The sequence below is a fragment of the Aplidium turbinatum genome, chromosome 18 (genome assembly GCF_918807975.1).
Source record: "Aplidium turbinatum chromosome 18, kaAplTurb1.1, whole genome shotgun sequence".
Taxonomy (NCBI): domain Eukaryota; kingdom Metazoa; phylum Chordata; class Ascidiacea; order Aplousobranchia; family Polyclinidae; genus Aplidium; species Aplidium turbinatum.
In genome coordinates, this window is record NC_137489.1 from 18,449,783 (window position 1) to 18,476,891 (window position 27,109).

Consider the following 27,109-nt stretch of genomic DNA (forward strand, 5'->3'; position numbering starts at 1 on the left):
TTTTTGTATTTTGCTTTTCTCGATCATCAGGCAAGTTTGCATTGACATTGACGAGTGCTCTGTCAACAATGGGGAATGCTCTAACACCACAAGATGTGTCAATACACCGGTAAGCAAATTATAAACGCGCAGTAACAATTCGTTTGGTCCTTTTCATTATGACGTCATGCTACGCAATTATGTTGTTGCACTTTTTTTAAATCTACCGTTTATCGAAATCTCCAATACTATAGTATGGAGAAGCTGAGGTAAAGTGGAGCTTGAAAAAGACGAAACATTTCAATTATTGAATTTAAATAATTTGCAGCACTCACTTGTGGAAGCCTTGCTGACAAAACGTTGGCGATCCAACAAAGGGCCAAACATTTTTTGGTTATTACGAATTGTTTTCTGCCTGTTCAATTCTGACAAGTTAATCGATCAAATTTAAGAAACTTTTATGAGGTCATTGTGTTGACTTTGCATAAATAAACAAACATAGCTCAACAACAACACTACATTTGACATTATAAAAACAGAAAAACAATAAGCGAACGTTTTCGGCTAGTCATACAGCCCTTTTCAGGCCTATAAGAGAATTATTTTAAAAGAAACAAAATCACACAGTATTACAGCAAAAAATATGGTCAAGTATAAATCTGAGCCTTGCTTAGCTGATAATTATTTGAGCTGTTTTGCAAAAAATGAGGTTTAGATCACACTATGAAATCAATGTCTTGATTTTATATCTTTATACAATCTTTGTCTTGATGTCATTGCTTTCCTGCATTGCACGAAAGGGGATTTGAAGCGCTATGCAGCGGTGTATGCCCTTCAGCATAAACCCTGACCTTCGCTGCAGCCGACGGCACTTTTCTGTTTCCGGTTGTCTTCGCTACTTTAAACTATTTTTACTCATTTAATGCCGCCTTTATTTAATTTCTATCTATAGCCTGATACTAGAATTAGTCAAAAACAAATTTATTGTCTGAAGCAGTGGTTCCCAACCGGAGGGGGGGGGAATTCTCCACTAGGGGGAATCTTGCAATTTTCAGGGGGGAAGTTTGGTTTTAGGATTGTAAACCTTTTTAAGCCTAGTAAGTTGGCCTAGATTGGAGCGTTAAAGAGGAATTATTATTAGATTAACTCCCGATTATTTAAGCAACTGTGCACTGACAATCTGACATGGATGCAATCCATCAAGTAGGCCTACTTCTGTTTTATGCAAATACTGGATGGCTTTCATGAGGAAACGTAACCAAGCGAGTGTTTGAGCTCAGAGACGAGCTTAAATTATTTTTTGACTTTTAAATACAATTGGAATTTGTTTCATTGCCGAATGATAGGCTAACACAGTGGTTCTCAAACTTTTTTTTGTTGCGACGCCTCTGGAAAAGTTTTCTGGACTTGCGACGCACCAGCAAATAAAAGTTAATGAGGAAACTTATTATTAAAGTTTTGTTTGTTGATACAACAACAAAAAGCAATGCATATTATTTAATGTGACGTGTGGGCTTGTTTGTTTTTACAAAGTTTATTAAATCTTGGGAGAATTTTTGAAATTGCCACCCGCATTTTTCTTTCTGTGTTTATTGGTGATCGAAATTTGCTTTTTATTACCGCCAAGGCAGAAAAACCTGCTTCACATAAATATGACGTGACATATGGGATAATAATTCGTAGTGCTTTCTTCACCAAAGCTGGATAATAATCGCCATTCATTGAAATCCAGAAATTTGCCGGATTTCCTGAATTAAACATCCTTTTCAGGGAATTGTCACAAGAAAGGTCAATGTACGCTTCTTTTTCTTGTGCAGTAAAAGACAGTGGAGTAGGTTGGACGAAAGGATCACGAGTCCATTCGTAGTTTGATAAATTTTTTGGGAAGTATTTTGCAAATTTCGACTCGAGCTTGGACAAATGTTGCCCAAATATGCTTCACAAATTTGAAGGCAGCATCATACTTTTTTTTTCAAGCAAATTGGACAAGAAAGTGAGGTATCGAGAGCTTCCAGACAGGTTTGCTATATCTTCCTTCCACAATAGCAGCTTTGTAACGAATGCTGCAATTTTATCTGAAATGTCATTTTTATTCGGCCCTTGCATAGAAATGTTCAGTTTGGCGAAGATATCACACAAGTAAAGTAAGCCAATTTCAATCAGAAATTGTTCTGAGCTAAACAATCTGCAAGTGGATTATTTTCTTGCTGCAAAAAAGCCTGAAGTTCATCCACCAATTCGTAGAAGCGTTCAAAGAATTTTCTAAGCGAAAGCCGCTTGGATGAAAATTAAAAGAGCAAACTCCGATGCGCTGTATTCATTTCTCCACAAAGTTTTTTGAAAACTCTTGACTTCAGTGGGCGTGTTTTAATGAAGTTAACAACTTTGATGTCAACTGAAACTGCTAATCAAAGGATTAACCTCATCTTTATAAGATAAAATGAATTCAGCTACGAAACGAAACTCTTCTGCGACGCCCTTGGAAAATTGAAACGACGCACCAGGGCGTCGCGACGCACAGTTTGAGAACTACTGGGCTAACAGATGGATTAGATTCCTTGCTTATTTGGTTGATATGTTTGGTCCATTGAATAAAGTAAATCTAAAAATGGAAGGGAAAAACCCCAATATACGGTATATATTCAATTGTCATCTCAGTTTAAAGCAGATTGCTCATCAACATGGGTTATCGGTATCCATGAGCCATTGACATATTGATACCATGGGAATTTACAAACTGTAGGCTACTGCTTCCATGCTGGCTCAAGGAAGGTTGGAAGAGAGTGATTGATTTATGTCATCATTAGGAGGTTGTCTTATGGTACTAGAAGGCTCTGCTGTCCTAGTCGCGAGAGGAGTACGTTTTGTCTTGATTTAATACGAAATTCATTCACATTGTTGATGAAAAAACTTCCCGATAAATTGCAAGATGAATTTTTAGAACTCAAAACGGATTCTTGCGCAAGAGATGTATTCAAAAAGATATCAATCACTGGATTTTGGCCATTGATGTGTAATTCCTATGCCAAAGTGGCAGAGAAAGCTACTCGAAGCATCCTTCCGTTTGCTTCCACTTATCTATGCAAATCAGGTTTTTCAACTCTTGCAAATGAAAACAAAACAAAGAAACAGATTAAACGTGAAGAATGATACTCGTTGTGCTCTTTCCAATACTCTTCCACCACATTCATGAGTTGTCGAAACAAACAATCACAAGCTTCACACAGACTGTTAAATGCATTGACTCTTAGGATTTTGAATGCCTATTCTTTGAATAAAATAGTTTTCTGCTACGTTCTTCTTTAATTAAGTTATTTTAGTTTGAAAAGGAATATTACAGGCTAAAAAGCTTATTACTAGTGAAAGTTTAGTTTATCTTCCAAAACTTAGATTAAAATATTAATGTAAACAAGTTTTTAACAAACTAAATTTATAGGGGGGGAATTTAGATTTGAATATCGACTAAAAGGGTCTACCGGATAAGAAAGGTTGGGAACCACTGGTCTAAAGGAACAAACACTAGTGTCAGTGATAACACTTACAACTTTCATTATGGGAATATCCCCAGATAGCAATTTTTGTTTTGCATGCAATTTAAAATCCGAATGCCTTGGTCTCATTTACGCCGCAGTGTGTTAAAAGAGCGGCGAATAGGCAAATAGTATAATCATTGCATGCTGAACTCTCTTCTCGGAGCCTCAGCAGAGTTGCCAAATTTGAAAACGAACAGTAGTTTCAAATACATGTAGCTCCACACAAAGTGAAATTTACATGACTTTTGACTCTTTTTTTATTTGTTTAAAACTAATATCTAAAAAGACATTTTAACTCTTTTATGTTTGTTTAAAAATAATGTCTAAAAATAATGTTTTTTTAGACATTATTTTTAAACAAATAAAAAAAGGAGTCAAAAGTCATGTAAATTTCACTTTGTGTGGAGCTACATGTACTGGAGACGTTAACTGTTATTTCTTTATTTACTTGTTGATTTATGCATATCAGTTTGTATCCTCTGTGGATCCTTCTCTTGTATCATGGGCCAATCCTATAGATGTTTGCTGGTACACCTCTTCATTTTTTGAATCTTAATGATTTCAAACATTGAAATTTAGAGAGCGATGGGGTTCTGCTATTAACATTTTCAATTTCTACGCATCAATTCGTTGTTCCTGAAAGATTTTTGATTTCATCAGAATTGTAAGGCATGCAGTGCATGGAGAATGCGCCACTGCTTCTGGGGCCCATCAGTACGCTGATGATTGGGCAAGGCACTGGGCACACTCAAGATAGAGAAATCGGTTGAACTTATAGCGCTTTGCATTGTAAGAAGCTAATAAAGAATGGCCTGAACGTTTTTGATTTGTGTTTCTTTGTTTTTTGTTCTTTCAATGATCATTCAAGACTTTGAGAAATAAAGCACGTTGCTAATTCTTCTTTTTTCGAATAGGTTTATTCTCTACGACTCGCATAATCTTTCTTCAAAATTTCAGGGTTCGTTTGAGTGCGGTGGTTGCTTACCTGGCTTCATAGGAAACCAGTTGATTGGCTGTGAACCTGCACAAGCATGTGGCAATAGAAGGTACGGGGGCGGACAACCATGCCATAGCAGAGCCACTTGTCAACTGAGATTTCATGATGCCGTTTGTGAGGTAAAAATATTTTCATGCAAGCAGATTGCTTAGTTTTATTGAAAATGGCTTAATTTTCATACGTTTGAACAGTTTTTGTGTTTTTTTCTCGCATCCTACGTCATTGTTATGGCCCATGTTATTGTAACTGTCTCCGCCGCCAGTGTAGCCAAATCGTTTGGCATCCGCTGGCTTCGATCAGTCTTTCAACAAGGTTGATAGGATCTCCATTCTGTTTTGTCCTTTGCGATGTTTTGCAATCGATAGAGATGTGGTGTGCTGAGCAGGGATCCCAGGCCAGCTTTTCTGATGTCAGATCTCAGCAGTTGTAGCCTAATAAGTTGGTACGGTGACGTCCGGTTCGAACTTGGTACTTTTTGCTGCCAATTATTGCAAATTCAAGGGCTTTCTGGGGAGGTGAATCCTGGTGAAGTCTCAGAATGTGTCCAAACATGTTCCATTTCATGGTGGAGATCTTGCAAGACAATGGTTCACTGTTGCATATTTTGTAGAGGTTTTTGTTCGAGATAAGACTGTTTGGCCAAGTATGACCAGTTATGACACGTAAATGTCTTCGGTGACAGTCATCCAATCTTTCAAGACTTGCTTTGGTAACAGACCAGCTATTACAGTTGTAGATCATAATTGGGATGCAGTACGCGTTGTACAATCTTAGTCGCAGTTTTGTGGGTTTTTCTTGGAATTGCATCCTACGTCATTGTTATGGCCCATGTTACTTATGTATTTCGTTCGGACGTTTTTCAGAGTTTTTGTCTAAATTGTTGTGCGTTATTCGGCGTAAAAAGCAGTTGCAGCTTCTTAGTTCCAAATGTGCTTTGCATGAGCTGTTTTGTTTTGTTATCACCAATATTGTATTTTTCTACAATTTCAAATGAGGCGTAATGTTCATGGTTATTCTTGTATAGCCTGCTGGTGGAGAAATATTAATAATAATAATAATGTTTTATTTTGCGCCCATTGTGACAGCATACAGCACACTGCGATCATAGATGCGATACAACAGAAAGCAGCAAAGAGACATATTAGTCTTCGAGCCAGCTGCTCCCCACATATTGGCAATCAGCTAATCAGGAAATTTTTTCTAGAACAAAAATGCGTTTTCTTGAGCTTAGAGCTTAGTTGTAGTGTTGATTTTATAGTGCCGCATCGGATGGGCTGGGAATGGATTAATGTGCGGGATCGATTCTGATTTGGATGGATTTCCAGATAAAGCTCTTCCGTGCATTGAAAGTAACTGCAAAGCTGTAAGTGCATCAAAACCTTAACTGTCACTACATGGCGCAAATGATCTGACCATGACTTTAATAGTGCAACAGTTAAAAGCAAACAAAACTACGTTTTGTTTTGTTAAATAAAGAAAGTCAACTGTTTATTGATTATACTTGAAAAGACCCAAAAACTGTGAACCTGTCAAAATTAAGTTTTTACTTATTCTTATCCAGTTAAAGAATAAATATTCTCACAGTCAATTTCTCAGATCACTCAACAGTTTGGGTTCTATGTTTTGATAGTGAAATAAATGCTGGCACGTTGTAACGATACGTGACAAAACGCAGGACAACTGTCGAGTGACGCCCAATAGCGGCCAAGAAGATGTTGACGCAGATAATATAGGAGACGCATGCGACAACGATGCAGACAACGACAGAATTGAAGACTTGCGAGTAGGTTTGAAGAATTCTAATAAAAACTTATGACATTGAAGACCTGAGTTGAAAAACTACTTAAGTCCAAAATACGACTTTTGAGATAAAGCAAGTTAAAGTTTTTCACAGATGTTTAATCTCGATTTCCATCTTCGATTTCCACAAATTACGGCATAAGTAGTTTTACAACTCAGCTCGTCATTGCTAATTGGATATAAGTAAAATGTTTCTTAAATTTTCTTACTAATTAAAGAGGCCATCTACATACAGTTTGCTTTGTGGCATACATATAAAGATGACTTCATAATTCAAAACTTGTCGTAAGGTTTTTATCAAACACATAAGCAACAAGTCAACAGTTGGAGGAGGTTTATCGTGACTGGTAATTAGTGATAAACAAATTTAATCCAAAGATAATTTAATTATGAAATATTTGTATTTATTGTTTATATAAAGTTTAACCGCACTACCGCACTGTAAACTAGTTTAACTTCTCGCATATTGGCAAATGAAAAGCCTGCAATACACAACAACTAAGAGTCTACGCAACGACTGATCTCATTCTAAGCGATTTTTCTTTATTGCAATTTATACAGCATAATTTCAAAAAATTCTCAATGATGAAAAAATTAAAACAATACTCCATTCGTCTCTTTAAATTTAGCTGGCATTTTTATAATAAATTACGTTATGTTTTTGAAACACAACTTTAACCACAGAATAATTATGACAGGACAACTGCCCATACGTGCCAAACGTGGACCAGAGAAACTCCGACTCCGACAGTATTGGAGATGCGTGTGATAATTGCGATTCTGTTCCCAACTTCGATCAGCTGAACACAGATGGTGACTTGTATGGTGATGCTTGTGATGAGGATAAAGATAACGATGGTAACTTGTAGATATCTTCACTGTATACGTTTTGCTGATGCAAGATAATTTTAATGTAATACAAAATATAAAATTTTAGAAATCGATAGAACTCCATTGCATACAACAAAGAAGCCGGCTGCATTGCCGAGTGGTGAGAGCCCTGGAACGACGTTCGAAAGGGCGCCGGTTCGACACCGCTCAAGAGCATGCGGCTGTGTCTTTGGCAAGACACTTAAAGGCATGCCTGAAGGTGGACAGACACAATGATTGACTTCCTTGCCTTCCCGTCTACTTAATCTAAATCTTCAATCACCGGGCGTAAGCCTGGATACGACAAACATACAACAAACTCATAATACACATTTTGTGGCAAAAGCATGTTGCTGACGGGCCAGCATTTGTTTTTCATGGGTAGGAAAAATAAAATTGGAGCGGTGAAGAACAAAATTAACTTATTGCTTACATTAAAACACGTTTTTGCCACTCCATTGACAGATTTATTCAGTATAATATAAAAATTAACTCAAAGGAGCAATTTTTTGTCCTCCATTTGTTACTGATTTGTAACTAGCCAAGAATATCAAGGTTGTTTTGAAACGTTGCCCCAAAAGCTGGATAAGGGTATTTTCATACTAAGGCGACAAACACCGTGATAAGCTTGTGCTAGTTCCTTGCATTGTATGACAAACAAAACGCTAAAAAATCAAATTATCACTCTTTAACAAATACCTACGTGCTTTCAAATAAGAAGAAAGCCAACGCTAAAATGTGTTTTGTTGGAAGTATTTGTAGTCTGTATTTTAGCACCAAAGTTTCTGATAATGATGCTGATGAACTAGCAGTTTTGGTTGCTTCTTCAGGGATTGCAAATCGCGATGACAATTGTCCGGTCATTCCCAACAGCGGGCAAGAGGACAGTGACAATGATGGCATTGGGGATGCATGTGACAATTGCCCAATTCACCCCAACCCCTACCAAGCTGACAATGATGACGATGAGATTGGGGAGCAATGCGACAACAACCTTGTAAGTCAAATATTATGTCTTGGAAATCTGGCATGCTATGAGATGTTTAACCTATGACTAATGAATTAGATTATAAACAATATCAAGCTAGATGTTTGCTATCCTTACGGAAATTCCTATTTACACAACATATTTCAGTAGGGATTCGTGTGGCTCATCAGCCTGTGCCTATGGCAAACCTTACACAGCACAGCACAGCATTGTGCAGTTTTTGGACCTACATGACATGTGGACCTCATCCAGCCTAATATTGTGACAGTGCATTGGTTGGTTGGTTGGTTGGTTTTGAATCTTTATTCTCGGACTGACAAAGCCTTGATAGGTTATTCCTAGTAGTTTCGCATACTTGTAGAAGTTCTTGACCCAGGGCCGGTTACCGAGATTGGCAGAGTGAAGTTTTCCGATTGTTGAAGTGTTGTTGCCGGGGAATTATTCCATTCACTAGGTTCCGCTGAATGGAGAGCATTCCTGAAATGCGTTGCTCAAGCGCACACCCCGAGAACTGGTTGTAGAACTTGAGAAATGCTACCTGAATTGCTGCCTCATAAGCAAAAAGAAAAAAAAAAAACATACAGCAACATGAACAGCCATTGGCGTTGCAAGTATAGGGAAGTACTTGCTGCTAGCAACTCTAAACCATAAAGCTCCGTTGCATTACGTCACTATTACTATATACTTGCGTCGGTTCACTTGTATGACCAGTAATCACTTACACAATACACAGCATTTGAATATCAATAAAAGCGTTGTAATATTCATATTCATCGAACCTGCCGACATGACCAACATTCCCTTCAAATGCAAGGAAGGTCTTAGTGCACTGCTGCGTTCCCTGTGAGACATTCCCAGACAGCAAATTCATTCATTTTTAAATCAGTTACTTTTAAACTCCGTCATTATCAAACGTCTGTAGGCGTTGAATCAATGTAAAAACGACGGATTTTGCTGCTTGTGTGACTCTCTCTGAAAATGAAGCAATAGATACAAAAGTTCAATCTAACCAGCACGTGGTTTGACTGCAGGACAGTGATGGTGATGGGGTGCAGGACAACTATGACAATTGTCCGAACGACATTAATAGTTCGCAACTGGATACAGACAACGATGGATTGGGTAAATAGAAGAACAGTAGTCTATCAATATATTGCACAAGTAGATAATAAATTGTACGATATACATCAATAATGTAATAAAATAATAAACATTATTAATACTACAAACAGTGCTCAATGCCAATCAAAAAGCCAAGCAGAGCAAATCACATCAAATATAGTTAATCTATTTGAATAAGGACCTTCTGATGATCCCCCTTTTAGGGTGAAACAGGCTGCGGAGGTTTTAGAAAGTAGTAACTATATTCAAACATGTAACATATAACAATAATATAATGTAGAAATATATTGTATGTGTATAAATTTATGTTAACAATTTTAACGTATCAACAACAAATGTCATGTATTATAATAATGTAACATAATTATATTCTATAAATAGTACAAATCGACCAAGAGAAGGCGTATAGGTGAGTTAAATCAAGCATGAAACGGTCAGACATTCAGTGAAATATAAGAAGAGCTCTAGCCTGCTCTTTTTGAGATGCTAAGGTCAAAGCAATCCATTGTATCTGCCTCGTGGCAAACAATGACTTTGAATTGTATCTTAGAAACTTTCAGATAAGCAGAATTTAACTTTTCAAACAAAATGTCCTGCCATGCTAGACAAGTAATCATTCTCTACGATTTAGCCCTGTGAGGAAGTCAGTCGCGTTTGATCGACAAAACGTCGAAATAAATACAGATTGTCACCTAAAACACTTTGTAATAATTTAGCTCAGTAGATTGTCCAATTTAAAAAATTATGCAAATTTAGGATCCTGATTCGATTAATAATTTCGCATATTTGTCACCATACGAATTTATAATTTTATTGAATTAAATGCACTCCTGGTTAACAGCCTCATTCAATATTTTATCAAAATCTTCAATTTCCCTGGATACTACATAAACAATATTCGATGATAAATCATTTTCCGGATAGCAGCATATAAACGTTATTAACCAAAGTTACATATCACCCTCTTCCAATCTGTCTTGAGCCAGCATGGAAGCAGTACGGCTCATAAAATCGCATGGAACCCTGTCAATTAACCCATGTTGATGCGCTATCTGCTGCAAGCGGAGATAGCGATAACCAAAGTTAAATAAAATTAGCTGATATATGCCTGAGATTTATAATGGAGTAAACTTAAACAAACTAACCTCGTTTAGCTTCTACATTCATAAAAGCAATACCCGTCGCAACAATGAATTGTTCCTAAGCACAGTAGCATACTTGGCAGACCAAATTGTTGAAATCAAGACAGAAACTACAGTACAGGTTTGAATGCGAGGATTGCTTTAAAATGTCAGAATTCTTGTTTTGAAGATATCGAGATGCTACCTAATTAAATTGTTGGCTGCTTTACAAGTAGCTTTTGGCATATACTCGCATCGGAAATTATTTTGCAACCAAATAAATTTCTGTCTACATGTCCAATTAGTCTAAGCTTTTTTAAATTTGTTTTGCAATCCAGAATGTTCATTTAATTTTCCGCCCTCACGTAACGATTCGAGTGCTCTAAAGTACATTGGTGTGTTATTATGAAAAGTGTTAAAATTACAGCTTAACCAACAAACTTAATGGACAAAATATACCTGTCCTGGTGCTAATTTTTAGCGCCTTTAAGTTGAAGAATGTAATAAAGACAATTCAATTAAACAAGAATAAATTATCGAAATTTGCAAGGTGTGTTTCACACTAAGAATTCTAATTTTAGATTGAGTTTATATTTAACGTTTGATTTTCTTACCACATCCAAGCATTTTTATTTTCTTAATTATCCCAATATTTCAACGAATTTCCTAATTTCTACGCGTGGCTGTCTAATTTCTATCCGATAAATCTTGTCATTATGATCAGATTCTCGGTAACCATGTTTCAATTCTAATACAATTGCTACAAATTTTAGAAATCCTGAAAAAATGCTTCAAAAACAAGTTACCGTACTTAACATTTATTGCAAAGTATGGTGTTGAATTAACTATCCAAACTGTGATTAGCAGTAAGATCAACGATTGATAATAATTGTGATTATCTGAAAAATTCACCAAAAAATTTAATTTAAAGAAAATTAAAATGGTAGTATAATAAAATTTTGACATTAACTGACTGTTCGGAAATTTATATGTAACCGATTACGATGGCAATCGAAAATGTAAAAAATAAAATGACACAAATTTTGTGATATCATGCAATTTGACAGATTTAACAATTTTAGTAATAATCTAATTACACAAAAGTCTTTTTTAATTGAAAACTTTTACATGACATGAAAACTGTAGCATAGATTGCCACCAAGTGCTGCAGTGTATGTCATTGCTCGGACATGTTTTGCAACTTTTGCAGCGTTTTTACAACTTAAATAGCTTTTAAAACAAATCTAACTTACAGTATACAGCAACATATCTTGAACCAATTTCATGAGTTTTAACAACTTTCTGGGAATTTTTTTTTTTTTAATACAACATTCAGCTGTAACTTTTTAAGCTTCAGCATGCTAGATGAACAATTCTCAATTTCTAACGGAGAATATTTGGAAATATTGGAAACTTTATGTGAATAAATCGCATTACTAAAGTATTACTGTTTAAAATGTTTGTGCATAACTGCACTTTTTATTGCAACTTTCGTTAAAAGTAAGTGAAATTTTCTTACTTTTTCACAGCAACAACAAATTTTCTCATTTATTAAAGATTGAGTTAAAACTACAGTTAGCAATCCGGAAATGTTACACAAGGGAAATGTATAAATAATTGCGCATGGTTGCCGTGTTCAATATAAATAATTGCGCATTGTTAATTCATCAACAATGCACAATTATAACATTTTTGCATCAGTGACGTGCATGTTGTCATATTGCAATTGTAACGATCGGAAACAAACTTAATTGGGCATATCCTTGACTAAGGCATCATATCGTGTAGGTTCTATTAGTCATAAGCATGTAGTGGTAGAGCATTGGGCTTTGAATTCAGCGCGAGATTTCTTATTGTCTATCTGACTTGTCATTTCCTTAAAAAAAAAAGAGTTGTGACCATGCTAAATGTTTTAGTGATGGCGATGTTGGCGAACTGACGAAGTAGCCTATGTAAATAAAAAAAACTTTACATCGACTTGTTTACACATGCTTCTAATTTTCTCAATTTGTTTACTTAAAATGTTCAGTAGAAGTTGTAGAAAGACGTAAATAATTTTTCAACTTAGCAGGGGATTCCAATCAGAACTCCAAATTCTAAACAGGCTTCTTAAACGTTATGATTGCAGGAACAAGAATAAACTTGAAGCATGCTTGAAGTAATCTATTACATATTTAGATTAAATAATAAAATAGCCTGAAATGTAGAAACTATACTAATCTCATATTCAGCAAATTTTTGCAAAAAGTACATTTTAGACTCTTTATTTTATGATTAGATTGACCAGGCGTTCCAACGGGAAAAACTTAAAACATCACACAACTAAGGCGAAAGAGAAAATTGAATTGAGTCTTGTCTTTGTCATGAGTTACCAAGGGGGGTGGGGGGACTTATTTACCAGTCCCAGGTATACAAGTCCCCCCCACCCCCCTTGGTAACTCATGACAAAGACAGGACTCAATTCAATTTTCTCTTTTGCCTTATTTGTGTGATGTTCTAGGCGTTACCGTTCCAACGTCCTATTATTTAATGACGATTGTAAAAATAGCGTTGCCAATCTGAAATTTAATTTTGCTTCTATATTTAAGATAATTTTGCAAAACAATTTCACTCACTCTTAGAAGCTTAAGTTTCTGTACTCTGTGAAAAACGTCTACGTGAGTATTAAGTTTTTGAAACCACTGCATTAAAGTGCTGGCGAAGTTTAACTCCATAAAATTCTAACTTGTTGTTAAAACTTTACTTCCTGCAAAGAATTTCATTCGCTTGGTGCCGCTGAGTGAACTTTCTTTTTGTGTAGCCTAATTAAAATGATTGTGACGTCACCATATCACAATCAATAACACGAAACAAATTGTGCTGTAGCCTACTGTAACGAGTTCTGTGGTTTACTGATTTTGAACTTCGTGCAGATATCATTATGAGCTAGGTATAAGGTGTAAGATCATTTTGTTTTTCTCTCGTGATTAACACAGCTATGATGTAATTTAAGCTGCCTAATTTGACATAACTATTACGCTCCACGTGTTTTACTAAAACGTATTTCCTAGCAATAATAAATTAAATTTTTAAAGCATAAACTTAACAAACGTGATAGTGAACGGCATGGTTCTTGACCGTTGAACCTAGACCTCCGTCATTCAAGCCATAAGAGCTTGAACAACAAGAACCTGTCAGAGAATGTCCTCAGGTAAACGAAAAGCCCCAGCAAGATTCTCTGACTACGTATGCTATTGATGTTGCGTTTCTTGTATTATTTTCAAATTGGAAAACGAAGTTTATTTTTTGAAAGAAGAATGTTGTTTATTTATTTTTTGATCATTGAAACTAATCTAAAGCATTAAACGAGAGTCATGCTGACGTCGCAATTGATCGGCGTCTTGTTTTTGTTTGGGCTGTACTCCTTACTTCTTACCAACATCTTGTCGGTAGCCACTTTAACATAAAAACTTTTGTAAGAGCCAGTAAAGCTTTGAAGCAATCAACCAATCAGAAGTACAGGTAAAATAGAGAAAAAAGGCAAACAGTTCTGGTAGAAACTAAATTTAGGGAACATTTCGCGGTAGCCAGCGTGGCCTAGAAGGTTGAAGCTTGGAAATACATTTCGATGACGTTGGTTCGATCCCGCCACTGTCGTAACTATATTTACAAAACAATGTTGAAAGCACGGATCAACTCTTTGGCTGAACGCTAGAAGGGTCATAATTGGACAGAAGCCACTTAAACATGTTCTGATTGGTTGACAGTGTCATTGGGTCTTACTAAGGGTTGACATACTGAAGTGGCTACCCACCTTGTATTGTTGATGCCATGTGTTTTTTCTTTTGCTAATAATGATGAAGGTCATATACTGTACAGTGTACTATATTACATTTGGGGCCGTTTACTATATAAATATCAAATGTACTTGTATGGCAAACCTAAACATTGCGACTGGAAGCTTATAAATTTTAATATTTTTAACATACTTTACTTAATTATGATATAGTTCACACTATATTTAGCCCCCAGTAGGTCCTGAATTTACATATAAGAGTTTTAAAATTTTATACTCTTGCATTAGATGGAAATCGGTAACATTGATTTCAAGAAAAATCGGCGTTTGCTCGCACAACTTAAGCTTAAATGCATACATTTCATTTGACCAAGGCAATTTTTTTTTACAAAGAAACTCAAGTAAAACCAGTAAATTATTAAATTTTTGAAAAACTGATGGAAGCCCACTGACTTTTATTTTTAAAGCGTTATCTCTTCCATGAGCTCACAAGAAAACCATGAATGTTTTGATTAAAACCAAAGCATGGAATTTAATGTCGAAAAGTAATTTGAAAAGTTTTCGAAATCAAACAATCTTACGTTTTTTTATTTAAACTTTTACATTTTTTTGCTTGTCTAGGGTCAAAGTATGAACAAAAGTAAAGCTTTTTATTATCTTAAAAGATAATACGCTGATAGAAGCTAACCATTCCCTCGCCCCCACACCACTGTATGTTACAGTATTACTTTTTGATTGATGTTTAGGAGATGATTGTGACGACGATGATGACGGCGATGGTATTCCAGATGTGATTCCTCCTGGACCAGATAATTGCAGATTGGTTTCCAATACTGACCAGCTTGATACAAACTGTAAGTGCGCTGTGAAATAGTTGGTTAACATTTTTAGTAGTTCCTAAAATTCTGACAATGAAACCGTCTTCATTCTTACCAAAATAAGTTTCTTGAAACAGAACCGTGAAGGTTTACAACAGACACTACAAAACAGTTTTTCTTGCCTTAGTTTTCTATTGTTGCTTGAGAAGGGCTAACTTAAGTATGGCCGAAAACGTTCGTAGCTTATAGTTTTATGTTCACTCTAATTGTATGATATTAAATGCCGTGTGGTTGTTTGGTTTTATATTGTAGTTTTCTATTATGTCTGTTTTAAAAAGCAACTTTACTTTATCGAGTTATGTTATTATAATTCTATCCAGGTTTAATAAGTCTTGTCAGTTTTGATGTAACTTTGCATTTTAATTCTTTTTACCGAAACATGTCGCCATATGTGCTCTAAGTTGGCAATGTCAACAAGTCGTTGTTTGCTTACATGAAGTACATAAGCAGCCATAGAGCACGAATCAATTTCTCAGTTTCCTTCAAGGTTTGATGTCAATAAACTCAAAGAAAGTTGACATGGTGATGTATAAGCTTCATGAGCTGTGGTACAGCAAGGTACATCTGCCGCATCCGATCGCACAAAAGACGATATCGTACAACTCGAAGTGTCACGAACATATAAACAACGACGCGATGCGTGAAATGAACTGAATTCTTGTGGTGGGAAATTCCATATTCGCTGTTGTTGTCTTTTTCGCCTTGACTCAAAGTCGTCTGCACTTAGTGACTAGATATGTAGAGCACCAAGAATTTATTTGAAAATAGCAGTTAGCTAGCAGCAATTTAAAGGGCGGGGAAACCGCCTAAACTTAATTTAACAAACACATGTGTGAAACTGTGAATAAATAGTTTTAACCTAGATGCTTTGTCAGCTTAAAATTAAAACGTATTTTATATCGTAAATCTACAAAAGGAATGAAGCCTTCGGCTGATTTCAAGATCATATTCTTGTTTTGAAACTTTATAAAACCAGAAGTTTTTATTCAATTTAAAAAATTCCAATCATGAGCTTTGTCTTATATTGACAATAAAATAATTGGCTTTGGATTACTACTTGATTCTTAGAGTTGCATCAATAACAAGAGTCCACAGTTTGTGAGGTCTAACCATGGCTGTTGTAACAACTTTTCTCAATTCTTTTGCATTACGTTTGGTCAGCAATTGAATTTCAACTTTTATTATGTATGATTGAAAATAAAAAAAAATATCAGCAACCTCTCAAAAACGTGTCGCTATGATTTATGCATATCAGTTTGTATCCTTGATGGATCCTTCTCTAGTATCATAGGTCACTCCAACAGATGTTTGCAGATACACCGCTTCTTTTCCTTAAAATTTATTATGAATACTTGGACAAGTAATTTCCATACTGTCATCCATTAAACACCAAACATTTGCTGGAAAAGCGTTTGGGATTTTGCTTTTGAACTCTGATGCCTTCTAAATTTTATTTTTTTCAAATTCGTTATTGAATGGTTTTTAATTTCTTTGATTGAATGATTACCACTTGCAAAAGTTGGTTGCTGCAATTATAATAATACCGTAAAGAGTATGCAAAAGTAACTTTATGCTTATTTTCTCACTACAAAGGCTTTTTAAGAGCTTAATCTTGAGATTATGAAAACCTGGGTAAGATTTGAGCCAGTGATGTAATCACAAAGACAAAGAGTTTTCCAGTAACGCATCTGTTTTGCAGTGGATGGAATCGGAGATGTTTGTGAAGGAGATTTCGACTTTGACAAGATTCCTGATCGGATTGACATCTGCCCAGAAAACGCTGAAGTTCACCTCACGGATTTCAGAACCTTTCAAACTGTACGACTAGATCCGCTAGGTGATGCCCAGATCGATCCTCATTGGGTCGTTCAAAACCAGGTCCATAAATGACGTCATGTTATTTGTATTTTATTACAACCACTTTTTAAACGAAAAGCTCTATACAACGTTTTGAAAGGTAATGGTAGTAGTTTAAATAGAACTGTTGGTAAGAATCAGAGCACTATGTGCTGAAAAATATATTTTCATAGGTTGTAGATGTACATTGCTTACATTTTTTTAATCTGCTTGGACGCCGAAAAACATGGAAGCTTTTATTCGGCGTTGATTTTATACACTTTGTATCAGCTCTGCAAAGAAGAAGAATGTCGATTATTGGTATCTGGCTAAACATTGAATCGCTTAAAAACTGTGCACATTTCATAATTATAGATGGTTTGTATCTACACTTGTGAATTAAGTAACAATCATGCTGCTAAAAGCAAAATTCGATCTACAGTGTTGCATTATGTACAATTGTTGAACATCACGCAACAAACTGTCATCATTAAAATAACACGCATAATAATTATGCTAAAACCTCAATTGCTAAGGTAACAGAGATCAGTAGTCAGTAGATGTAACAGAAAATATATTTCGCACTTGCTAGTGCATCGTCAGTTCTGATCAGAACTGATCAGATCAGAACTGAAGATGCACTAGCAAGTGCGAAATATATTTTCTGTTACATCCACTGACTACTGATCCTTGTTACCTTAGCAAATGAGGTTTTAGCTTTCTAGATATGGAACAGGGATCGTTTCAGAACAAGACCAGGTCAGAAAGCGAGGCAGACTCCGACTCAGCTCAGCAGCAGCCTAGATCAGTTAGCTACATAATAATTATGCTTTTTATTTGCGCCCCTTGCGATAACATACAGTACACTGCGATCACAGATGCGATACAACAGACGACAGGAAGCAGCGAAGTGACATATAGTCTTCGAGTCAGCTGCTCCCCTTATTTTGGCTTGCCATTAAGTGTCTTTGCAGAGACACAGATGCGTGCTCTGGAGCGGTGTCGAACCCACATCCTTTCGAACGTCGCGCAGACGTTCTCACCACTCGGCTACACATTACCAAAGAAGATAGCTCAGCCATAGCGCTGTCTGGACACCAATATCTTTAAGCCACTCTGGATAGTAAATATTCAAATCTACTGTATATCCAAACGTGAATTGCAGCATAAGTGGAAAAATTAAATTTAGTCAGATCTAACTAATCAACTCTTTTTTTTATTGGATGCAAGTATACCTTTGGTACAACATGCATTCAAAAGGGGGACAAGTTTTCATATAACCTACAGCTTGCTACGATAAATGCGGCATAGGGGCACCACGAAAACTTGGCTGGCAAAACTTTAAATTTCTTGGCAGCTTACAACTTATCTTCTGTTAAAATGTGTAGCGCAAATACAGAATTGCTAGGTTTAAGTTTTGATACCAGTACTTCAAACCAAACCAAACTCCCATTCCAATGACTGCATGTCACATGCGCTGTTCATTTATAGGGAAGGGAAATCATTCAAATGATGAATAGTGATCCAGGACTCGCCATTGGATACACTGCATTCAATGGAGTTGACTTTTCAGGAACTTTCTATGTTAACACTTTGACTGACGATGATTATGTGGGGTTCATCTTCGGATATCAGGTAATCTAATATTTGAGGTTTAATATACAAAAGAAGAGCTGGTTGCTTCTGTCAGCATACAAATCTGTTTTAAAACGAATCTTATACTTAACAGGCTTCTATTTATGTTGAACCATAGGCATACGAAGCCGAGCAACGTTATCAAGTTTAACATATTAAAGATTATTATATTTACAAAAAACACAAAACTACGCAACAATTAAACATCGAACGTTTTCGACATCACACGATGTCCTCTTCAGGAATAACATATATACAACTTTTACTACATCTGAATAAAATACAATAGTTATTGTAACTATAAACACGAAAAAACAAAAACTGAACTGTACTTCTGACTAGCTCAAACGCAACGATATAGGCTCTGCGAGAATCAAAGGTAACTGCATCAAAAGGTGTTGAACAGATCACATGATATGGTAGAAAGGCAAGGTGCGAAAAAATTAATTTTAAAATACAGAGAGCAAGAAAGATGAGCCGCAAGCATACAATTGTCTGTTCAAAAGTGGATTGTGACGTTTTATGTACAAGGCTTCCAAGATCTTAGTTTGATACTCAGACCTGCCTCTGGACATAATCTCAAATTGTTTTATAGAAACGTTGTTTTTGCATACTGTACACGAGAAAATGTGATCTTTAATGGCACTTTTCTGTATGGACTTCAAATTCAAGTGTTCCCCAGCTCTAGTCGATAAATGTCTTGTTGACATACCGATGTATGTCAGGCTTGCATCAATTTGCTTGAATTTGTACACAACATTAGAACATAGAGCAAAGGGCGTAGGTGACTTAAGTTGGAAATATCTGCCTACTTTGAACGTTCTATATACAGGGTAAATGTCACAATCGAATTTCTTTTTAACAATTTTAGCTAGATTTTTTGAAAATCTTACCGAATCTTTTCCCAAGAATGGTATACCGTATCAAAAAAGTTGCTAAAATCGTCTTCTTCGGGTATATCTTTCGGTTTTTCATCCAAAAAAGTTTTCAATACTTTATCGAAAAAATATGACGGGTATCCATTTAAATGTAGCATATTTTTCAACTTATTATTTTCATTGTGAAACAATAAATCTGTCGAACAAACCAAACGGGCACGAGATAAAAGACATAGAAGTAATCCAGATTTCCATCTATTTGGGCAAAAAGCGTTGTAATTTAAAAGTAGGCCAGTGTTGGTGGGTTTTCTATTTATGTGTTTTCTACTTTTACCAGCATGCAAGATTTGGTTCTCCTTTTGAGAATGGTTACTTTTGCTGGTCTTTTGATTTTTTTTGTCAATAATATGCAATCTGTGCTAGTAAGTTAATAGATGGTACAGTAGGTTTGAGGTAGCTTCATAATCTTCAGATATAGAAATCAGACGTTTGTTTCTATTTGTGTTAACGCTTTCATGTCAAACAACGTTTCTAAACTGCAAGTAATTCGAATTTGTTTTCTGTCTTCATGTCACTTCTCGGTGTGCTTGCAGGATAGTGGAAGTTTTTATTCGGTGATGTGGAAGCAATCGAAGCAGACCTATTGGCAATCGACCCCTTTCCGTGCTGTTGCTAAGCCTGGCATACAAATCAAAGTTGGTATCAACTTTATTTTAAAGCTGTTAATTAGAATGTTGCTATGATCAAGTTTTGGTTTTAATTTTAATGATTAATAGAATCAATAACTTACTAAGTGAAAACGATATTGCAGAGTTTTGTATATTCAACCTAAAAGTCTGTTTAGAATTTTAACATACCCTTTAGGTTACTGCACATATAATAAACCGATTTTGTTTTGTAGGCAAATAAATTCAACAACACTCCAACTTGACATGACAATTTTGAAAGACTCTCTTATTTTTTTGCCTTTTTCTGGTTGGATTAGGGTAAACATGCACTACAGACAATCTAGTAAAATATTTGACAGTTTTTGTTGTCACCAGGCAATTAAGTCTACCACCGGACCCGGAGAATACCTTAGAAACGCACTTTGGGCGACCGCAAACACAGAAAACCAAGTCAAGCTTCTGTGGAAGGATCCTCTTGATGCTGGATGGAAAGACAGGACTTCCTATAGATGGGAATTATCTCACCGACCATCTGTCGGTTACATCAGATTGAGGATGTATCAAGGTCGTAAGATGGTATGTACCATTCAACAAATAGACTATCCTACACACGTTAGTGAAAGATTTCGTTGGTAGATTTTTTAAAGCTTTCAGCCATATGTATGCAAAGAAGCTACCCAGACAGCCACTTTATCTGGTCCAGATCTGGTAAAGATCGGGTCAGATCGTACCCGATCTGGTAAAGATCTGGACCAGATAAAGTGGCTGTCTGGGATAAACCGATCATTAGATTCACTTAATTGAAAATTTTCAACAAGCAACTCTTTGACAGACAACTGATTCTGACGTCATAATAGACAAAACAATGAAAGGAGGACGGGTGGGAGTCTTCTGCTTTTCACAGGAAAACGTTATCTGGTCCAATCTCTACTATCGCTGCAATGGTAAGAAATCAATCAATAACTTACAACTGTTTAACTGAAAACATAACTCAAATCACTTTGTTTTATAAAAATCTTCTTCGTTTGAACCTTCTTCGCCACTTCAAGGGTCGAGGGGCTCTGCCTTTTACCACCCTTGGGCAGTGGCGGCGACGCGGTCTAGATGTTTTGGCAGGTGTCGAGCAGCCATTGAATTGGTTATAAAAAATTTAACGTACAACGTCTGTAGACGTAAAAGTAATGTAAAAAAGACTTATTTGATGGCTGGGATTGTAAACTCTATGTCTACATGAAGTCAATATCTAAACTTTCGTTTTCATTTTCAAGGATGAAGGGTCGTTTTGCATAAATTGCTCTTCAACGTAATTGATCAAATTCCAGCAACAAGGCATAGTTAAATAGAGTAGATATTAAAGATTAGGAAAATGAATTACTTAGTCTTGCAGACGTAATTATTTCCCGGTCGCTCTCCAATTATATTCATTTTACTTTTGCAGATACGGTGCCGGCTGACTTCTACACCTACAATGTAGAAGAGCCATGATCGGACAACGTTGGATTCCAATAGACATTGAATGCTTAAGCTGAGGCTTGAAATGACATTGCTCGTCTCAATTATCATCAACCATCACATTGCTGCGAATTGGCTGCAAAGTGTAGATTCTGTATAAATATTATTATGACCTGACACTCAGCATCAACAATTGTTTGCTAACAAAGCGTGTCGGAGAAACTTTAATACCTACTTTTGTGCAGTAAAATTAAAATGTACAAGTAGATACAGCATCGTTATTTCCTTATTCTGATGAATAAGAATTTATCTTTAAAAAAAAGCGTCTTAACTTTTCATCTAACCCCTCATCACTACTTTAACATATTTTTCCAATACAAACAAATTTCAAGTATGTTTATGTTCTCATAATTGTATGCAGACATTGCTTTTTTTCACAACGGTAGGAATTCAACTGAGTGGTAAAAGTATAGGTCAAGAAATCTGTGGCATGAATTTGTGGTGCGATACTGACGAACCGTACCTCATGGAGGAAACACGGTGTCTATCGCTGTCAATTTTTGCTACAATCGGCTGCGGAGAAACATATTAGTGATTAGTATACAACTGCAACGCAAAACAACTGAAGCCTCTTTTATTTTCCAAAACATACCGTATTTGTATTTCTGTTGCCGCTGTGAGCCTCGAGTGAACCAAATTTGAAGCGTTTTCATCTGCAAGTAATTTCGAAAAAGCTTTGTTATTGAAAGGTTTAATACGCTTGCTTCAATAAAAAAGATTTCTGAGAAAGCTTAATGATACATAATAAAATGATAAACTACTTTTTCTACGAAGAAACCTCTGTACATGTGTTAACTCATGTAAACTCTATCATTTCTAAGTTATGCAACTTTAGATAAACTTCTTCCATGGTCAAGGTGTAGATATTTTATTACAAAACAGGAAATATAAAAGCCTATAAGATGAGAATGCTTCAATTACACAGTTGCATTATTACTAGGGAAATTTTATTTGTAACCTTAAAAGTCAAAAAGGTGACTTTAATTTTGCGTAAAAGTAACTTTATTCAACGAAAACAAGAAAACGAAAGAAATAATAGCAATTCAACATAAAAAAAGCATCGAAATTAGTTTCAATTTGTACTCAAATCAAAACTGCACATTCAAATTACACATATGTAACGTTTTACATTCTCTGGCAGAAAGTTTCTGTCAATCAAACACTTTAGCTGTTGCAGGGAAAACAAGTGGTTAAATATAGTTAACACAATTTGTTATACCGAAAAAATTACTTTACGAGTTTTCGGGAATACTCGCAATAAGAACAAGCAAGGGCTCGTGCAAACCTAAAATCCTTAAATCCCTGCCATAGTAGAAGATAAATAATAGAAGTCTTGGCATTACATAGAATGTAAAATCATCTCTTTAGTACAGTGGTTCCCAACCTGGGGGTAAATTACCCCCGGGGGGTAATTTGCCTGTTTTGAGGGGTAACGAGACCCAATTTAGAAACAGTGAAGGTTGTAAACTTTATAAAAGCGAAGGAATTAAACAGCCGTCTTTTCAAGGAACTGTGCAAGAAGATGGGAGAAAGATACGAAGCATTACTGTACCACACAGAAGTACGATGGCTGTCTCGCGGCAAAGTGATAACCCGCCTGGTCGAACTTCGTGATGCTGTCCATGTTTTTCTGATAGAGAAGAAGTCCGACTTGGCTGAATACTTCTCTAACCAACAGTGGATTTCCCAGCTGTGCTATCTGGCTGATATCTTTGGTGAATTGAACAAAGGCAATTTTTTAATTCAAGGCAAGAATGTAACTGTGATCGACACCAAAGTAGCCGTAGCAGAATTTATCGCAAAGGTTAAATTGTGGAACAAGCGAGTTGGAAGAGGCACAGTGGCGCAGTATTAGACGCTTGACATGTACCTCGAAGGCAATGGACTTGAGTTGACAGCGGCGTTGAAGGAGGGCATAGCTGACCACTTAGGCCAGCTAGCCAAGAAGATGGATGGACAACTACTTTCCGAATTTGGACACGGCTAGTCTCCAATGGTGCACTGAGCCCTTCACATGTGATGACAGCAAGGTGGATGATGACGACTTTCCAACCAAAGAAGAATTTATCACTCTCCGAATGAACAAAGCGTTGAAACTTGATTTCAAGGGGAAAGGCTTGGAACTCTTCTGGTCTAGTAGACTCCAGGACGCACCAACATTAGCGATACGGGTATTAAATATCCTGACATCTCTTCAACAAAGTATCGCTGTAAACAAGGATTTTCAACTGTCTTGGGAATGAAGACAAAGAAGCGCAATCGCCTGGATGTCGAAAGCGACGCAAGAATCGCCCTCAGTACCACAAAGCCCAGGATCACAAAGCTGGCGGCTGAAGTCCAGGCCCAACCTTCGCATTGAATGTTTTCCACGCATTTTTATCTTGTATTCAGTATTGTGTTGCATTTTGATTGTTAGCCCTTTGAAATACATAGCAATAAACACCTTTTTTTTTGAAAATTGATCGTGGGGGTAATTGGCTCACTTCAGGGTGGAGGTTAGGGTAACAGCCAAAAAAAAGTTGGGAACCACTGCTTAGTAGATAAATAAATAGAGGAATTAAGCAAAAAAGTATGCAAAATAAAGTGACCTAACAAATGAAAAGTAACCTAAAAACACAAAAAGTGACTTTTGGTAACTTTATAACTTCTTAAATATTGACCCCACAACCATGAAATTTTGGTTCTACATTTCTTTTGTTGATTGGTACAACTAAAAAAAAAGTAACTTTAGTGACAAAAATCGCCCTAATTATTGCTGTAACATTCTGGAGTTCGCATCTGTTCAAATTTGGAAAAGATTATCACAAAATCTAGCCTCAAAATTTTCAGCTGTTAAATGTTCTTTACAATTATCATGGCCACCTGGAGATGCGGCCTGATTTGTCACATTTTGCAGATTTTGATTACAGCTACTGCTAGTGCTTGACTGATATTTTTTGAGATGTTTTTACTTTTTGCGATTTCCTAATGACAAAACTTTTTTGTTGCCTTGGGGAAGCAGTAGCAAATGAGAAAAAGTAAGTTGAAAAACGCTAAATCAGACTGTTATTGAAAAATTAACAGTCTGACTAAAATCTTCGAAATCAAATTTTCTTTGTTTTTCAACATGTGAGGATGTTAAAACCTATTGTGTCATCTGGGGAAAAGAGTAAAGAAAGCGTAAAAATATAATTTTTAGAAAAATTTATTTAAACCTTTGCCCAAAGTTAGAAAAATCTGGAAATTTCTGCAAAATGTGACAAACCAGGCCGTATCTTTAGGTGGCCATGCGATTACTTATAAAATTTTGATGAAGAGGTTGATGATGTCATCAAATATACAGTTAAGCGCAACAATAGGACGCTGAAGTTTACAATTTAAACACATCATTGTAATGTACTCGATAGCACTGACACTGCCTACTTTGTAAAGCGCTGGAAGCAACAGGCATCTGGGTTGGATACAACGCTACATAAAAAACAAAGTATCATTAATAATATCATTACTACTGTTATTGTTGCTTTTGCAATGAGCTTCCACAATTACATTTCTTTATTTTTCTTAAAAGTGATTAAAGAAACGTTTCAGTTGTTTTAATTTCACTTCCTGCTCGAGCATGACATCAGGACACAACGACTGATGTTAAAATTTAAGGACTTTCAAAAGTGTAGATGCAAACGACCTGTTTTAGCCTGATGCTGCGGTTCGTTGTGGTAGCCTAATAGCGGTTTGTCTCTAGCTTTCGGAACACAGTTCCCTAGTCATGTGCTATGATGAATGGTGTTGAAGTCAGTGTGTCGTTGTTTTATGCAGTTCTTTTCAAGGACTTTGTTGTGCATTGCTCAAACCTATGAAATATTACATCCTTCTCCATTGGTTCCGAAGGATACAAGTAAGCTTCGAAAACAGCTTGATCACTCTCATCTTCTGAGTTATCGTTTGTTGCTTGCATTATTTACAACACCTCATTTACAATCATCCAAAAGCTCATGCAAGAACTCATTGTTGTTTTCATCATCAGCAAGCACGTTCAATAAAAAACTTTTTGCTTTAACCAGACTGTATTGTCAGTGTCATTCATTAGGCCTACATGTTTTACAGGGAGAATTTGGCTGATGCAACGTAGAGATTACTTCCAATGTGTGTTACTCACTCAAAAGCTTGGTGTTACCTGACATTATGTGGATAATACAAAAGATGGGATTAACCCTAATGATCATGCAAAGAAATTTATTCTCACACGAATCAGTTCAATCATATATAGCTAAATTTAGCTATATATGATTGAACTGATTCGTGTGAGAATAAATTTCTTTGCATTACAAGACATGTAACCGAGTCGTTCATATCAAGCATTGTTGTGGGTTTGACACCTGTCAGAAGATACTTCATTTTCTTGACCCTAATGATCAGTGTCTTTAGTTTTGCTGGTTTTGACTTTATATTACGTAACAATACGCACTACAGCCTAATACTGTACATGTACAACGCGTTATCCTAAAGTTTGCTGCAGCCCGAGTAATAATAATAACAATATTTATATAGCGCCACATCCACAGTCAAACTATGCTCCTGGGCGCTGTAACATGACAATGGTGATAATTAATACGGTACTTTCAGTCATAATGTTCATTGAAATAAATCGTTTTCAAGCGAGCTTTGAATTCATTTAAATTTTCAACTTCTTTTATGTTGCGACCTTAACCAGAATATTACTGTAAATAACTAATAATGTTCTTGGCTTGCTTGTACCAAATATTGTTCTTTTCTACCAGTTCAGTTCAATTTTTGTTGCTTTCTTATGACCATCCCGGCCATAGTAATGCTAACGTTGCAGAGTTCTACAAAATGGTAGACGCTACAAAAGGTGGATGTTAATGCTGAGAAAGCAGCTGATTCTTGACAAGCCAAGAAGGAGAATATTCAAAAGCAGACTTACAGTAGATCAGGGCTACTCAACTAATGTTAGCAAAGGTCCATTTTGACAAGTTGAATATTTTTGCGTCAAGTGAATATTTCATATGCAACCACGAAAATTAAATAACTAGGGCCTAGTAGCCTGCGAGCACCGAAACACTTTTCAGGTAGTATGTAACACGACTTAGATTTTTGTCTGACACAAACAAAGAAATAAAAAAGGAAAAATATATTATGTTTCTTTGTAGTGTAGCTGTGTGGATCGCACGTCAGAGAAGACGGCAAAGCGTTGGGGGGTCTGGGAGCGAAACCCCCAGCTTCTTGGATAATCAAAAAAGTTGCTTTTCCCTAATGGAAATCTGTTTAAAGAGGCCCTAAAATGTGGCAATGAGGTTATTCTTCCAGAAGCCCGAGGTCCACCTTCAACACCCAGAAGGTCCCGATTCGGACCGCGGTCCGCCAGTTGAGTAGCCCTGCAGAAGACTTTCTGCATCTTTGTCGCCAGATCTGCTTGAGCGTGCCGGAAACTTATGTAATTGTTAGGTTTGCATCAACAATTTTCATATCCTGTTATGACGACGAAATCGTGGCCTCGCCACGCGTGGATTCGTCGCTAATAAT

The 27,109-nt window shown here is 36.2% G+C and overlaps 1 protein-coding gene across 1 annotated transcript in view; it reads left to right on the forward strand.

Annotated features, from left to right (window-relative positions):
* The window catches only part of LOC145787077 (cartilage oligomeric matrix protein-like), a 56,410-nt gene extending 34,197 nt beyond the window's left edge, over positions 1-22,213 (forward strand). Inside the window, exons 8-21 of the mRNA XM_082598795.1 lie at positions 31-109; positions 4,470-4,628; positions 5,768-5,872; positions 6,185-6,292; positions 7,008-7,167; positions 8,010-8,176; positions 9,199-9,289; positions 14,932-15,039; positions 16,763-16,941; positions 18,391-18,534; positions 20,006-20,107; positions 20,456-20,656; positions 20,913-21,024; positions 21,519-22,213. Coding sequence (XP_082454921.1) covers positions 31-109; positions 4,470-4,628; positions 5,768-5,872; positions 6,185-6,292; positions 7,008-7,167; positions 8,010-8,176; positions 9,199-9,289; positions 14,932-15,039; positions 16,763-16,941; positions 18,391-18,534; positions 20,006-20,107; positions 20,456-20,656; positions 20,913-21,024; positions 21,519-21,565 — 1,762 coding nt within the window. The 3' untranslated portion in view covers positions 21,566-22,213. The remainder of the gene's footprint in view (positions 1-30; positions 110-4,469; positions 4,629-5,767; positions 5,873-6,184; positions 6,293-7,007; positions 7,168-8,009; positions 8,177-9,198; positions 9,290-14,931; positions 15,040-16,762; positions 16,942-18,390; positions 18,535-20,005; positions 20,108-20,455; positions 20,657-20,912; positions 21,025-21,518) is intronic.
* Positions 22,214-27,109: the final 4,896 nt, after the last annotated feature.